The 13,903-nt window shown below is 42.5% G+C and overlaps 1 protein-coding gene across 1 annotated transcript; it reads left to right on the forward strand.

Moving 5' to 3' along the window:
- Positions 1 to 853: 853 nt before the first annotated feature.
- LOC311239591 (RING finger protein 11-like) lies at positions 854 to 13,903 on the forward strand. Its single transcript, XM_084327958.1, has 3 exons — positions 854 to 1,547; positions 7,954 to 8,123; positions 12,627 to 13,903. The coding sequence occupies exons 1-3, from the start codon at positions 1,425 to 1,427 to the stop codon at positions 12,796 to 12,798; spliced, it is 465 nt and encodes a 154-aa protein (XP_084184084.1). The 5' UTR covers positions 854 to 1,424; the 3' UTR covers positions 12,799 to 13,903.

The raw sequence follows: 13,903 nt of genomic DNA on the forward strand, positions 1-13,903 counted from the left end.
TGCTGGTTAGCTGCCTATAGTAAACATGGATTGTCGGGTCAGTCAGTAAATAAAATGTTGCCTTCCAAACAACGGGCCGCGGTGGTTCTTTTTGTATTGCTCCTGGCTGTTCAAACAAATTTTACCGTGTGAAAGAGAGAGGAAAGTTGGTTCATTTCCACAAACTACCAGTGAAAAAAACAGTGTTGTTGGCACGTTGGCTGGCTGCACTCAGGCGGCGCGATCAGCCTGTTGGACAGGGAATGAAGATCTGCAGCGAACACTTCATTGCCTCGGATTATGTTGTTGGGGGTGGGAGGTTTGTCCAGAAGACCACTAATCAGCTGAAGCCCGATGCGGTTCCCTCGGTCTTCGACAGACAGACCGGCGCAGGACATAAATGGACATAACAAATCGTTTTTTCTTAGAAACGCCTTATTTTTATAACGTGATTTTTTTCTGTGGTTTATCTAAATACTAATTTGATGCTATGACTATGTTTATATCGCTATGCTTCATCTCCTCTTTAAGGTTAGGGTTAAGGTTAAGGTTAGGGTTAAGGTTAGGGTTAAAAATAAACAGCACAAACTGACTACTTCCGGGTTTTACAGGAAACAAGACAAGGTACAAGCCCCGACGCCCCGCCCACGCACAGTCAAACCGAGTATAAGCCCCGAAGTTCCGCCTCAAACCGAGTACAAGCCACGAAGCCCCGCCCAGACGTTGGGCTTGCGGCTCTGCAGATATACCCTACTCCCCTCACAGCGCGGTCCTGAGAGCCTGTGTCCTGAGAGCGCTGCTCTGCGGCTCTGCAGCTGCATGCTTCTCAATGAAAGCACAACAACTTAAACCCTTACGTCATATGCAATGGACCGAGATGTCAGCGAGCTAGCCACAGAGCGCTAGCCAGCTACCAAACTAACGTTACTGTTTTTATTTTACATACTTACGAAGTTAGCAGGGGACATGTCGGTAGAACACCCACATTCCGTCGTGTAATGTTACAGTCGTGTATTCCGTTTGAAGTGAATGTTTGGTTTAGATTTCGATTCCTACCAAGGAATGACTTGATACTTATTTAGTACGTCGCTCAGCTGGCTAGCGAAAAAGTAGCTTCTAGCTAGCCAGCTTGCTAACGTTAGCAAGGTAGTTCTTTGTTTTGATGTTGTTTGTAAAGATGGTAACCAGTCGTGGCATGGACAGTGTCAAGGCGTGTAACATTTACGTTACCTTGTCATTTTTATGATCATACGCTGGGCATTTGAGCTATATTTAACTGAATTGTGATCATCTTGTATTTAAATAGTCTGTACGGAGAGAATAGGCATTCTAAACCAAACGGTAGCTCTCCAGAGCAAGTTGAGTCACTAGTAACTCTGACACTGACGTGAGATAGTTGGCTTGTTTACAAGCCGTTGGACGAGGACCGAGAAGAGGAGGATATTATGGGCAATTGTCTTAAATCCCCGACATCGGACGATATTTCTCTGCTTAACGAATCCCAGTCAGACAGGGCAAGTTATGGTGACGGGACAGATCCAGACCTGGAGCCTCCTCCGCCTTATCAGGTGAGAGAAGCTGGCTGCTCTTAACCTGCTGTTATAATAACAACTTTTCTTGTAGAATTGAAAACGTACATTTGTATAATTTAGTGATTGATTGATTGATAACTTTATTAACAGATTGCAGAATGGGTACAGTACAGCTCAATACACACAATTGTTAAAGGGTTGCAGACCAGAGAAAGACTTTCGTCTTGTTAAATCAGGGTCCCCCATTTTCAATTCATCATAACATACATTACAGAGACAGTACTGCTACATCTATACATTTATGACATACCAGATTTGCAAATACAGTACTGTTTGTGATACAAAACGAGTCTAAAAAAAGAGTATAGACATTTGACTTAGAAACTGTACATTGGAGGAGGTTGGGTAGGTGGGGGGAACTGTACATTGGAGGTGGTTGGGGGGGGGGGGGGGGTACTGTACAACTGTACAAGCAAAACTGTACATTGGAATATCGACGAAACCATACTTGGTTCCAGTTCCAAGAGGAGGGTCTTGTGTATTCTTGGGTTAGGTCATTTACTGTACATTGGAGGGGGTTGAGTTAGGACATTTACAGGGGCCAGTTTCGAATTGCAGTCTCCCGTAGGTGTTCTTTGAGAGTGGTTTTGAAAGTGGGTAGTGATTCACATTCCTTTACAGTTTTGGGTAGGGCGTTCCACATTGATGTGGCATAATTGCTAAACGTGTTTAGTCCCTTGTTTGAGCCGAATCTGGGTTTAACATGATTTGTGGAGCTCCCTCTGGTGTTGTGGTCATGGTATTCACTGACCTTTGGGAAGTATTTTGACATGTACACATGGGTATCTTAGTCGTGTAGTGTATCTTGTAGACCAGGCCCATTGCAAGTTGCTGTCTTCTACTCTAAGCCATCCTAGGTAGTCAAAGTGGGCAGGGGTGAGGTGGGTTCTAGGAGTAAGGTCAAGTAGTAGTCTGACCAGTTTGTTTTGTGATGTTTGTAATGTTGTTTTTAGCGCCTTTGAGGTACTTTGGTACCATGAGGTGCAAGCATAGTTGTAGTACCCTTGAATGAGTGCTCCTGCCAGAGTCTTCAGGGTATTCTTGTTTACCAGAGAGGAGATCCGGTGCAAGAATCTAGTTCGTTGGTTGACTTTTTTTATTACATTGGATGTCATTTTGTCACAGGAAAGATTTGCCTCTAGGATGGAACCTAGGTATGTAATTTCATCTTTCCTTGTGACAATATTGTCACCCACTGTAACTGAGAAGCCGTCGGTCTTGCTGAGTTTGTTATTTGATCCGAAGAGAATGGACTCTGTTTTACCCAGGTGTAATGATAGTTTGTTATCAGCGAGCCAGGTGCAGATTCTGCCGAGTTCTGAGCTGAGGGCTTTTTTCAACCTGTAACTTGTTCTTGTCAGAGACCAGCAGGGCTGAGTTGTCCGCGAACAAGAACAAGTTGCAGTCACAAGCTGAAGACATGTTATTTGCATAAATTAGGAACAGTAGCGGTCCTAGTATGCTTCCTTGTGGAACAGGAACACCACAGCTCACTGTGAGGGGGGATGTTCTGAAGCCAGATTGGAATTCGTAGATTAGATTTTTTTTTTACGCTAGGTACTTTTCGACCTGTTCGTAGACTATTTTTTCCATGACTTTCGAGATGGAGGTAAGAATAGAAACAGGGCGGTAGTTGCCTGGGTCTAATTTGCTGCCCTTTTTGTGCAGAGGGGTCACTCTCGCTATTTTGAAGTCCTTGGGGACGTGTCCCTGTTTTATGGAGAGGTTTATTATGTGTGTGATGACTGGGGTGATGGCGGCTGCTGAGTCTCTGAGGAATTTGGAGGGGATGTTGTCATGGCCAGTGGCCTTGTTAGGTTGGAGTTAGGTCATCTGTTGTTACCATTTCCAGTTTGAAGTCGTCTTTGCGGACCCCTAGGTTTCTGTAGTATGCTACTATGTGTTCTATATGCCCTGAGTGGGAGGGTAGTTTGTTTACCAGTGTTGTGGCTATATTTGTGAAGAAAATGTTTAAGTAATTGGCTACATTTACATTTAGTCATTTAGCTGACGCTTTTATCCAAAGCGACTTACAAGTTCTGTACGACAAGACAGCAAGAAGGGTACAACTCTTATCAGCTGAGTAACAATGTTTATCAAAGTGTTGCGTGTTACAATGTAGGTTAGTTTATTAGGACAAGTGCATGACAGTAAGGTTAGTCACAGTTAGATTTTCTTTTTCTTTCTTTTTATCATTTCAGATAATGGTTGAAGAAGTGAGTCTTTAGTCGACGGCGAAAGATTGGACGGGATTCGGCTGTCCTAACTGGGATGGGTAGTTCATTCCACCAATGTGGGGCAAGGACTGAGAATAGGCTGCTTCTCTTTGATGACCCTCCGGGAGCTTGGATAGGAGTAGGTCTGAGGCGGCCAGAAGATGCAGAGGGTCTTGAGGGTGTGTAGTTAGAGACCATTGACCGGAGGTAGGCGGGAGCGGTTCCCTTTGCCGCACTAGGTCGAGGGCCTTGAAGCGGATACGTGCAGCAATGGGGAGCCAGTGCAGGTCCCTAAGAAGTGGGGTGACATGGGCCGACTTCGGTAGGTTTGAGATCAGGCGGGCCGCTGCGTTTTGAATGAGTTGAAGAGGCTTGGTGGCAGTGGCCGGGAGGCCAGCTAGCAGTGCGTTGCAGTAGTCGAGGCGGGAGATGACTGTTTATTGGACGAGGAGTTGGGTGGCTTCTTTTGTCAGGAAGGGGCGTATCCTTCTGACGTTGCTCAGGAGGAATCTGCAGGTTCTGGTTGTCGCTGCGATGTGAGCAGAGAAGTTCAACTGGTCGTCGAGGACAACACCAAGGTTCTTGGCGGTCTGGGACGCGGTCACAGCTGCATTCTCGACTGTGATGGAGAGGTCGGTCAGGGGGGAGGATTTGGCCGGTAGGTGAAGCAATTCTGTTTAGCTTAGGTTCAGTTTGAGATGGTTGGTCGTCATCCAGGCGGAGATCCGCTCAGAGACGTGGATATCTGAGGGAGGGAGGGAAGGAGAGGAAGAGTTGAGTATCATCGGCATAACAATGATATGAGAAGCCATGAGACGTGATAATGTTACCCAGTGATTTAGTGTAGAGGGAGAAGAGATGGGGTCCTAGGACCGAGCCCTGGGGGACACCCGTCCGCAGGGGGCGGGTGGCCGACAGAGTCCCTCTCCATGACACTTGGTAGGAGCGTCGTTGAGGTATGATGTCAGCGCAGATCCAGCCACTCCCATTCCTGCGAGGGCCGCGAGGAGGATCTGATGGTTGACTGTGTCAATGTGATGAGTGTGTTGTGTTGTCTGTCTTTATGTTTATGTTTGAGAATCTGGTTTTAAGTTTTTTACTGCAGCCTAGTTGATTATTGAGTAATTTCCAAAGTTCACGTGGTTTGTTTTTGTTTTCCTCAGTTTTGTCATTGATGAAATTCTTTTTTGCAGTTTTGATCATGGAGTTTACGTCATTTCTTAGTCTGTTTCTTTCCAGTTTGAGTTCAGTCACATGGGCTTGGAGTTCACTGCTCGTGCTTTTGGTAAGCTTTGACTGACTTACGAAACTCAGAGAGCATTTTTTGACTCTGGTTTTCATAGCGGCCAATATATCGGAGTGCATCCATGGCTCAGCGTGATTTTTTAACCTGGTGGTTCTTAGGGGGCCATGTTGTTTAGTATTGTTGAAAATTTGGTTTTGAAACCAAGCCATGTTTCTTCAACCAGTGTACCATTGAGCTCATCTGACCAGTCCAGGCTCTCCAGTTCAAGGTTAAAGGCCTCGCTAGAGTAGGTTTTGAGGTCTCTAGATGTGACTGTTTTGTGACAGCCGGCCTTTTGTTTTAGCTTTTTGCGGGTACAGAATATCATATAATGATCACTTAAACCTGCATGCTATAACCCCTTTATTGGAGATCTTGGACTTGTCAGAGGTCAGTACCTATGTGTGCTGATTTAAGCATAACAATTTCGACTGTAATTAGAAATCTGTAGACTTTTCTTTTCTTTAGCCTAATGAGTAAAAACCATCCATGGGTTTGTGGTTTTCATACAATAGCTATAAGGTAGGGAATCGGATGTCCGATATTATCGGCCGATATTGGCATAAAAATCTATCGGAAAATATCGGTATCGGTTTTCAAATTATTTTCTTTTATTTTTTTTACATTTATTTTACCTTTTATTTACCCAGGCAAGTAAGAACAAATTATTATTTATTTATTGTCAAAGTATGCATAATGCTGTGTTAATTACACAACAAGATATATGTAATGTTAATTACCTGAAATTATTCAGTTTTTTGCATATATCGGTATCGGTTGATATCCGTATCGGAAATTAACAGTTGGACTATATCGGTAATCGGTATCGCTAAAAAAGCCAATATCGAGCATCCCTACTATAAGGTTAGACGGTTTCAAAGTGACAACAATAACATTTTAAAAGAACCCAAGTTTATTTCCTGTTGTAATGTTTGCTAATGCAATAGTTGACAGAAAATACATTTGGTTCCATAGCAACAGAATTCCTGGAATTCTGTTGCTAGGGAACAGTCTATAGACAGTTTCTCTAGTTTCAAGTTCAAGTTTGTTTATTAATTATCACAATAAAATACACATACTTTACAGTGAAATGCTTGGTTCTGTAGCTCTAGAATTGTGTTGCTAGGGAACAGTCTGTACCCAAATGTATTTCCTGTCAGTTTTTGCATTAGCGAACATTGCAACAGGAAATTAACTTGGGTCTGTTTATAAAGTTTATGTTGTCAAGATGTAACCGACCGTCCATATTCCAGACCCAAAGGAAAAAACACAAACACACACACAGCATGTTTCTGTGACCCAAATGCCTCTGTCTCAATTTTTCTAAAGTGGTCCAAACAAGCTTGCCAAGAATGTGCAGACAGTGCCATGTTTCTCTCTAAATAGAAAGCAGCTTTATTCATGGGTGTGCTTTGGTTTGCTACCACAAAGAACTGAGCCGTGTGAACCTGACTGTGTTACAGGGCCTGTATACTGAGCTGTGAAGGGGTTTACTTGCACATCAGTTGCAACCTGCCTGAGAGGGCACTTCATCTATTCCAGTCGACTGCAAAAACTCACCACGGACAGCCCAAAGCCTCCTTTCCCCCAAAATAGAGGTTTTTAGTCCACAATGACAACAACGCTTCTAATTGTATAATAACTTGGTGCACTACGACAAAATAATTCCCAACACTGGGTTACTCACTGTACTCACTGTACTTAGATTGTACCTAGGTTGTACTTAAGATTGTATATTGTACTGTATATTAATTTGTATATATGTATAGTATTCCTCTTTACTTACTTTTTTTTACTGTATGAAGCACACTCTCAGGGGCTCATACAGAACCAAGCATTTCACCGTAAAGTATGTGTATTTTATTGTGATAATTAATAAACAAACTTGAAACTTGAACTTGAAGCTGGATTTGCCAGGTGTAGGGCATTATTTCATTGCCAAGTTGATTAGAAGCCTGTGGTCACAAAAAGGATGGGGGGGGGGGGGGGGGTCGCCGGTCTAAACCACATCGCATGCTTGCACGAGGAAGGATAATAATGATGAGATCTAGCGTTGATTTCAGGAAGATCCGATAATCAGGCGAAAAATGACAACGTGTTTATTGAATTACACAAACGCTGTTTGTGTCTTTTCCCTGGAATTACTCAGAAGCAACCAAACTATATTCATATTCAAAACGGTATAAAATGGAAATGTACGGATGAAAAAATTATCTGTTTTTTGCACGTTGACTGGAAGCAACTCACTGAGACTCGACAGCGTTATTAGACCCATAGCATTAGCTATACTATAAAATATAGGTTTAGCTCTACAAAATACAACTACGTTTACATGGGGTTAATGGACGGCAAGGCCAGGTCACTTCCCGGAAGGGGCGTGGCTCTCAATGTGTTAACAATTGTGTGTATTGAGCCATACTCTATACTCTTGTACCCATTCTGCAATCTGTTAATACAATTTTCAATCAAACAAACAGAACACCCACACCTTCAATTGGATTCAAGACGGATAGTCAATCCATATTCATAGTATTCTCTATTATACCTTTACTACCAATATGGCACAGTGTCATAAACACAACTCATTGGCCACGGTTGTCATTTAGGCTAATCAGCATTACCTTGCTATTTGAATACAATCCCCCATTTTCATTCATTCAACCTTTATTTATTTGTTTATCTACCAAGATGTCTGCCATAATGGAGTACTATGAATAGGCCTACATGCTTCTAGTCACTCATTTAGTCCCATTGTAGGATTAGAGGATTTAATGTGTACTGGTTGAATAATGGTCTGTTGTGTTTCTGGTTGATTCGTCAGGCTAAGTGGTTTGGTCTCTCTCTCTGTCTCTCTCTCTGTCTCTCTGTCTCTGTTTTTCAGGAACAGGCCCACATGCCCATGTACCACCCCACCCCTAGTCAGGCCCGTCTGGCCACCCAGCTGACGGAGGAGGAGCAGGTCCGAATCGCCCAGCGCATCGGCCTCATCCAACACCTTCCCAAGGGGGTTTACGATGGAGGCCAGGATGGGTCCGAGAAGAAGATCAGAGAGTGAGTATATTTAACATTTACGTCCCTTCAAAAAGTCACTACGAATCTTTTCCGCTTCCGTTGATTGACGTGTTTCCAAATTAAGAGAAGAGAAGAATGGAATTAAGATATGTAGAGACAATGTTAAAAAATGTATAAAAAAAAAACATAATTTGGGCTTGCATTGGTACATAGCTGTACTACAGTACATCCAGACCCATACATCCAGACCCATAAAGTAACAAGACCAAAAAAATACATTTAAAATACATGTCCAATTATCTAGCAGTCACTGTCAATATGTCAACTAGATCTCCCCATTGGAAGGGTGCAGGCGATCAACTGTTTATACCGGACCAAAGGAAACAATTCAGACTCTTGCTTGAACGTTATTTATTTAGGATATCCCATCCAAACGCTCCAATATTCCACTGTCATTGACTAATAGCCACCAGATGGTCAATTTAGACAGCTCGTAGCTGGTAGCATTAGTCCTTAGTTAGCAGCATTTAGCATTTAGCAGCTTGGTAGTAGTAGTGGCATTTAGCCAGTTAGTAGTAGCATTTAGCCAGTAGAGTCGATACAGTCAGTAGCATTTTAGCAGCTGTCAGTGGTAACAGTTAGTAGCTGTCAGCATTTAGCATCGGTCAGTAGATTATTTACCTATACAAAACAGGAAACAAAACGGCATCCATTAGCTACATGCGCTACATACATAAATGATAGTTATGAACAGAGTCAGTGCATACAAGAGATAATACAATGCAACGTACCGTTAGCCAGTTAGATCGCCCACGGGGCTTTTCTCATTACAGGCATATGGCTACGTGTGTCGCTTAAATAGTGCGTCACAGAGACGCTGAATCAGCCTCACCTGTCCAAATCTCAGTCCCCAGGCATCCTACAGTTGCAGTAAATGCCCACTAGGTGGCACCAGATGATAAATAATACTTGTATAATAAGTGCCCCTATAATAATGATAATAATAATAATATCTCTGTAGGAAAGGCGCTGGATAATTCTCCAATGGGAAATGTGCTTACCAGTCAGACAAGAAGATAGATACCAATTTTCCTCTCTGTCCATTCAGTAGAAATAGAATAGAATATAAATACTTTATTTATCCCGAGGGAATTTCGGCACTACAGATCGCTCACAGTAAAGATTTAGGTAGTCAGAAACAAAAGTCACGAATAAGAATAAAATACGGTCCGGGATATACATTTTTCTATGTTATGTATATACATTCTAAAATATACAGAAATATACAGTAAGTGTACAGTAAAAAAGCTAGTCTATCTTAGCACAAATTAATAGAAATGGATACGCTTTAAGCTTAATACTCCAGGGCCCTCATTTATCAATGGTGCGTACGCACAGATATGTGCGTAAACCGTGCGTACGATCATTTCTAAGCAAAGTGTGGGACTTATCAATTTGAACGTGTGCTTGAGATTGTGCGTATATCTACGCACAGCTCAGACCGTGCGTACATTGCGCCCAGCGGTGGAATATGAAGACTGCAGAATGACGAATGATGCTTTCATCAGTTTCATGCATTAGTTTCAACACTGACGTGTTCTGTATGACCCATAATTCATTATAGTTAAATGTAAAATAGCGACATTAGTGTAATTATTGTCAAACCCTATAAATAGCATTTGGAATAGGTATTTCCGAATGAATTCAGCCTGGTTCATAGTGTTATTATAGGAATACATCTTGCGGTGTGCGTTCAGATGTTTTCAGAGATATAGGGCAGTCTATTTGCAGAGAGAGAACATACCGTAATTCCTCTAATAGTAACCGGGTCTCAAATACAAGCCGGGTCTCTATTAATGGCCGGGTGCGCTCTTGAGCTAAGCAATTATAAGCCGACCTCCTAATACAAGCCGGGTTACTAATATACTGAGCTGCATACTGAGCTAGTTACTTGATTTCACTTTGAAAACGTTGAAATGACCAGTGACTACCTGTAATTGCACTGTTTACTATTTCATACAGTACTTGGTTTCAATAAATGAACCCAGTACATTTTACTGGGTTCAAACTGACACAAAATGTTGATTTATTCATTATGATCTGTTTGAAAATTAGAAATATAGGCCTCTCTCTTATACATGCCTCCTCCTAATAAAAGCCTGGTACCCGCTACAGTTTAAGCAAATACAAGCCCGGGTCACTATTAGAGGAATTCCGGTAATAATATTAAGTAGAGTCCGCTACCCGAGACACATTCTCCTTGATTTGTACCGCATTTTGGGACCAAAATTGGAGCGTGGAGCAAAAAACGCAGTGTTGGATGTCGTAATTTCCCCAATCCCCAACTACATACAAAATCCATATATCAATAACAGGAGGCCAAGAGAGGATTTTACGCCAGGTTACCCAACGTCATCGGAGCAATAGACTGTACCCATGTAGCTTTCAAAGCTCCATCAATAAACAAATCAGTTATGTGAACGGGATTCCACTCGTTCAATGTACAGATAATCTGCGATGCGCATTTTGGCTCATAATGTCGTTGCCGGTGGCTGGGAGGAACACGACTCATTCAGGCCTAATTGTATTTCATTCAATTGTAATGTTATTACTGGGGTATCTGTAATTAAAACATCACTTAGATGCAGGTCAGGGTTATCCACTGAAGCCATAATGACTCTGACCAAAACCACGGGCTCACGAGCGCACAATAGGCATTGTAGAGCGCAGAGTTGGCCTGCTGAAATTGATTTAATTTCAGTCATTACAGTACTTAATGTCGGGTCAGCTTGTCATTTATTGCTGTCAATGTGCTGGTTCTGTAGCAGGACTGGGTCAGTCAACATCCTTGGCACCGAAGATAGTCTACACGCTCCCTCATCCTCAGCGGAGTTGTCTGTGAAATTAACAACTTCATTGGATTTATTTATTCTCTAAAAATATCTATAATCATAAGATTAAATATTGTTTAAAAGAAAACGCTAAATACTATTATTCTGTGTCATGTTTCCAAATAAGATTGTTCACAACGGGAAATGCTGTATACTTTCAATTTGTTGGTTACACCTCAGTGATCAATCGCGCTCTCGGTGAAGTTTCTCATAGTTTGCTCGGCTTAGTCCATTATTTCACATCCCATGGGGGTGTTTCATTACCATATATGGATAATCATGCATGAGCATAGACGGTAAGAACGTTGGTATTTATCAACATGGCACCTTGCATGGTTGCCTCCGCCGTCGGTGTGTGAGTGAATGTGTAAAATGTGAGGAACAAATTGTAAAGCGCTTTGGATAAAAGCGCTATATAAAAAAGCAGCCATTTAATCAGATGTATGTACAGAGTTGCAGTATAATATGTACAGTGATACAGGTGTAAAGACAGTATGGTAGTACTAGTAGTCATACTGGCCAGCAGCGTAACTAGTAAGAGTAGGATATAGATATAGTATCTACAGATATGTAAAAGGCTACATGTATGTGCAGGTAAATACAGACAGGTGTGGATAGATATATATATGCGGTGAGAATAAATATATATATATGGTATATACAGCATTTGTACATGCTATCATACAGAGTTATATGCAGGTATATGCGAGCACAGAAAGACTCAGAAGAAGCTTCTATCCCCAGGCCATCAGGCTGCTCAACGAACAATAAACACTATGCAACAACAATCAAATGCACACAGCACACACACCCACACGCACACACTCACTTAAACAAACGACACACTGCAGCACCCACTCTACACACTTTAGATCACCTAAACACACTTTACACTTTATATTTATTGGTAAAGGATTTGCACTACAACTCGTACACCTTACTGTAAATTGTACCTAAATTGTACCGCATCCCATTTCTGCTCTGCACTATATAGTATTGTATATTACATTAGTACATTGCATAGAATATTGTATATTGTATGGTAACTCAGTTACTTCTATTCTGCATCGAACATTGTACATATGTCTATACTGAACACTGTGACCTTTTTGTACTTCTATTTACATGCTATACTATTTTATTTCATACTATCTTGTCTAGCACAGTCTCTGGAGCGTAACAGTAAGAAGCATTTTGTATAAAAGTATTCTGTACTTCTGTATGACAACTATTAAAGAAACTTGAAACATGAAACTTGGTATATAGTAAGTACATAGAGGGGTTATATGCGGGTATAGGCAGGGTAAGAAAGAGAAGGGAAGGTGAGGTTTTGCGGGAGGTTGCTGGGGAGAGAAGGTCAAGTTACTGAATGTAAATATACCACCATGTTATATAATGAAGTATCGACATTCTCCCATCTAATTGATTAAATTTGAGTTTTAAAAACAGATATGGTAATGAAAGTATGCAGTTTCCAGATTTTTTCGAAGTCTATTCCAGGCAGAGGGAGCCGAGAACCCTTTTCCCCTGAACTCAGTGTGCGTTCTGGGTACAGAGGCTTATAAATAGCCCTGTGATCGTGCGATGGGTTTGATCTTTGATGTGATCGTAAAAGTAAGAAGGGAGCTGACCAGTGATCGTCCCTCCGCAGGTGTGTGATCTGCATGATGGACTTTGTGTATGGCGACCCCATCCGGTTCCTGCCCTGCATGCACATCTACCACATGGACTGTATAGACGACTGGCTGATGAGGTCCTTCACCTGCCCCTCCTGCATGGAGCCCGTGGACGCCGCCCTGCTCTCCACCTACGAGACCAACTGATCCACCATGGCCTCCCGCCCGCCTGCCTGCCCTTCAGCAACCAACCAAGCGCTCCCCTCCTAACTCACACACGTGCGTGCGTGCGCGCGCCTACCCCTTGATAACCGCCTTCCTCTCATCTCTCGAACCAAGCTTCAAGCCCTTTATACTCCTGTTCCCCGGCCCTCGTGCGACACTGAGGGGAGCGTCCGAGTTGTTTGGTTGTTGACAAAAAACAGAGACTATGTCAACGCTAGTGATTTCGATAAACAGAAAAAAAGACAAAGAATGTTGACCTTCTGTCCGCCCCCCCCCCCCCCCCCCCCCCCTGTGTCTGACACTGAATTAGCTGGTCTGTGTTGTATTACAGCAACAAGACAAGTCAATAAGACAACTGTCTATTTTCAGACAAGCATGCAATGTGTGTGTGTGTGTGTGATGTGTGTGTCTCTCTATGTTGTGATGGAGTAGGGTTTCCACGTTACAGCTGACGGGAGATGGTGGGGATTTTAAGGTGACGGCATCTTCACATGAGCAGGTCTCAGTGTTGCCTCATCCTTGTTGACAATGTTCACCCTATTTAGTAGCCACTCAGTTGGCAGATTAGGCAACTTGAGTCATTTGCCGTGCCTGAAACCCCTTGGAAGTACAGACTTCTCACTACGCAGGTTCAGTATTCTTAACTTTCTGATGGATTGAGTTGAGTGGCCATTATTTGGGTTCCCCTTCAGTAATATTAATTAATATTAATAATTTCCACAGGATGTCTACGGTTTTTCAGGTTTTATTGAGTATGGTTAGCATGGCTACTTTAAATAAAAGGCTTGACGTCACTGTTACTCCAGAACCAAATCCAGGTTTAAAACCCCAATGCGGACAATGCACCTTCAAGTGTAAATAGATTAACTGTTTACTTTTGTCCGTTTATCACAAATGATGTAACACCCAACCAAATTAGATGCTGCATATGGCTACTATTGACTAATAATATGAAATGTGATTGAAATCGTGGCGTAGCGGAGATTGCGTTCGTCACCAACACCGGAGACGCTGGATTCGCCTGTTCGAATCCAGCTCACAGCTCCGGCGTTGTCACCAGCTTGGCTGGCCGTTCACACTAATACAA

The sequence above is a fragment of the Notolepis coatsorum genome (assembly GCF_963971535.1).
Source record: "Notolepis coatsorum genome assembly, chromosome: 13".
Classification (NCBI taxonomy): domain Eukaryota; kingdom Metazoa; phylum Chordata; class Actinopteri; order Aulopiformes; family Paralepididae; genus Notolepis; species Notolepis coatsorum.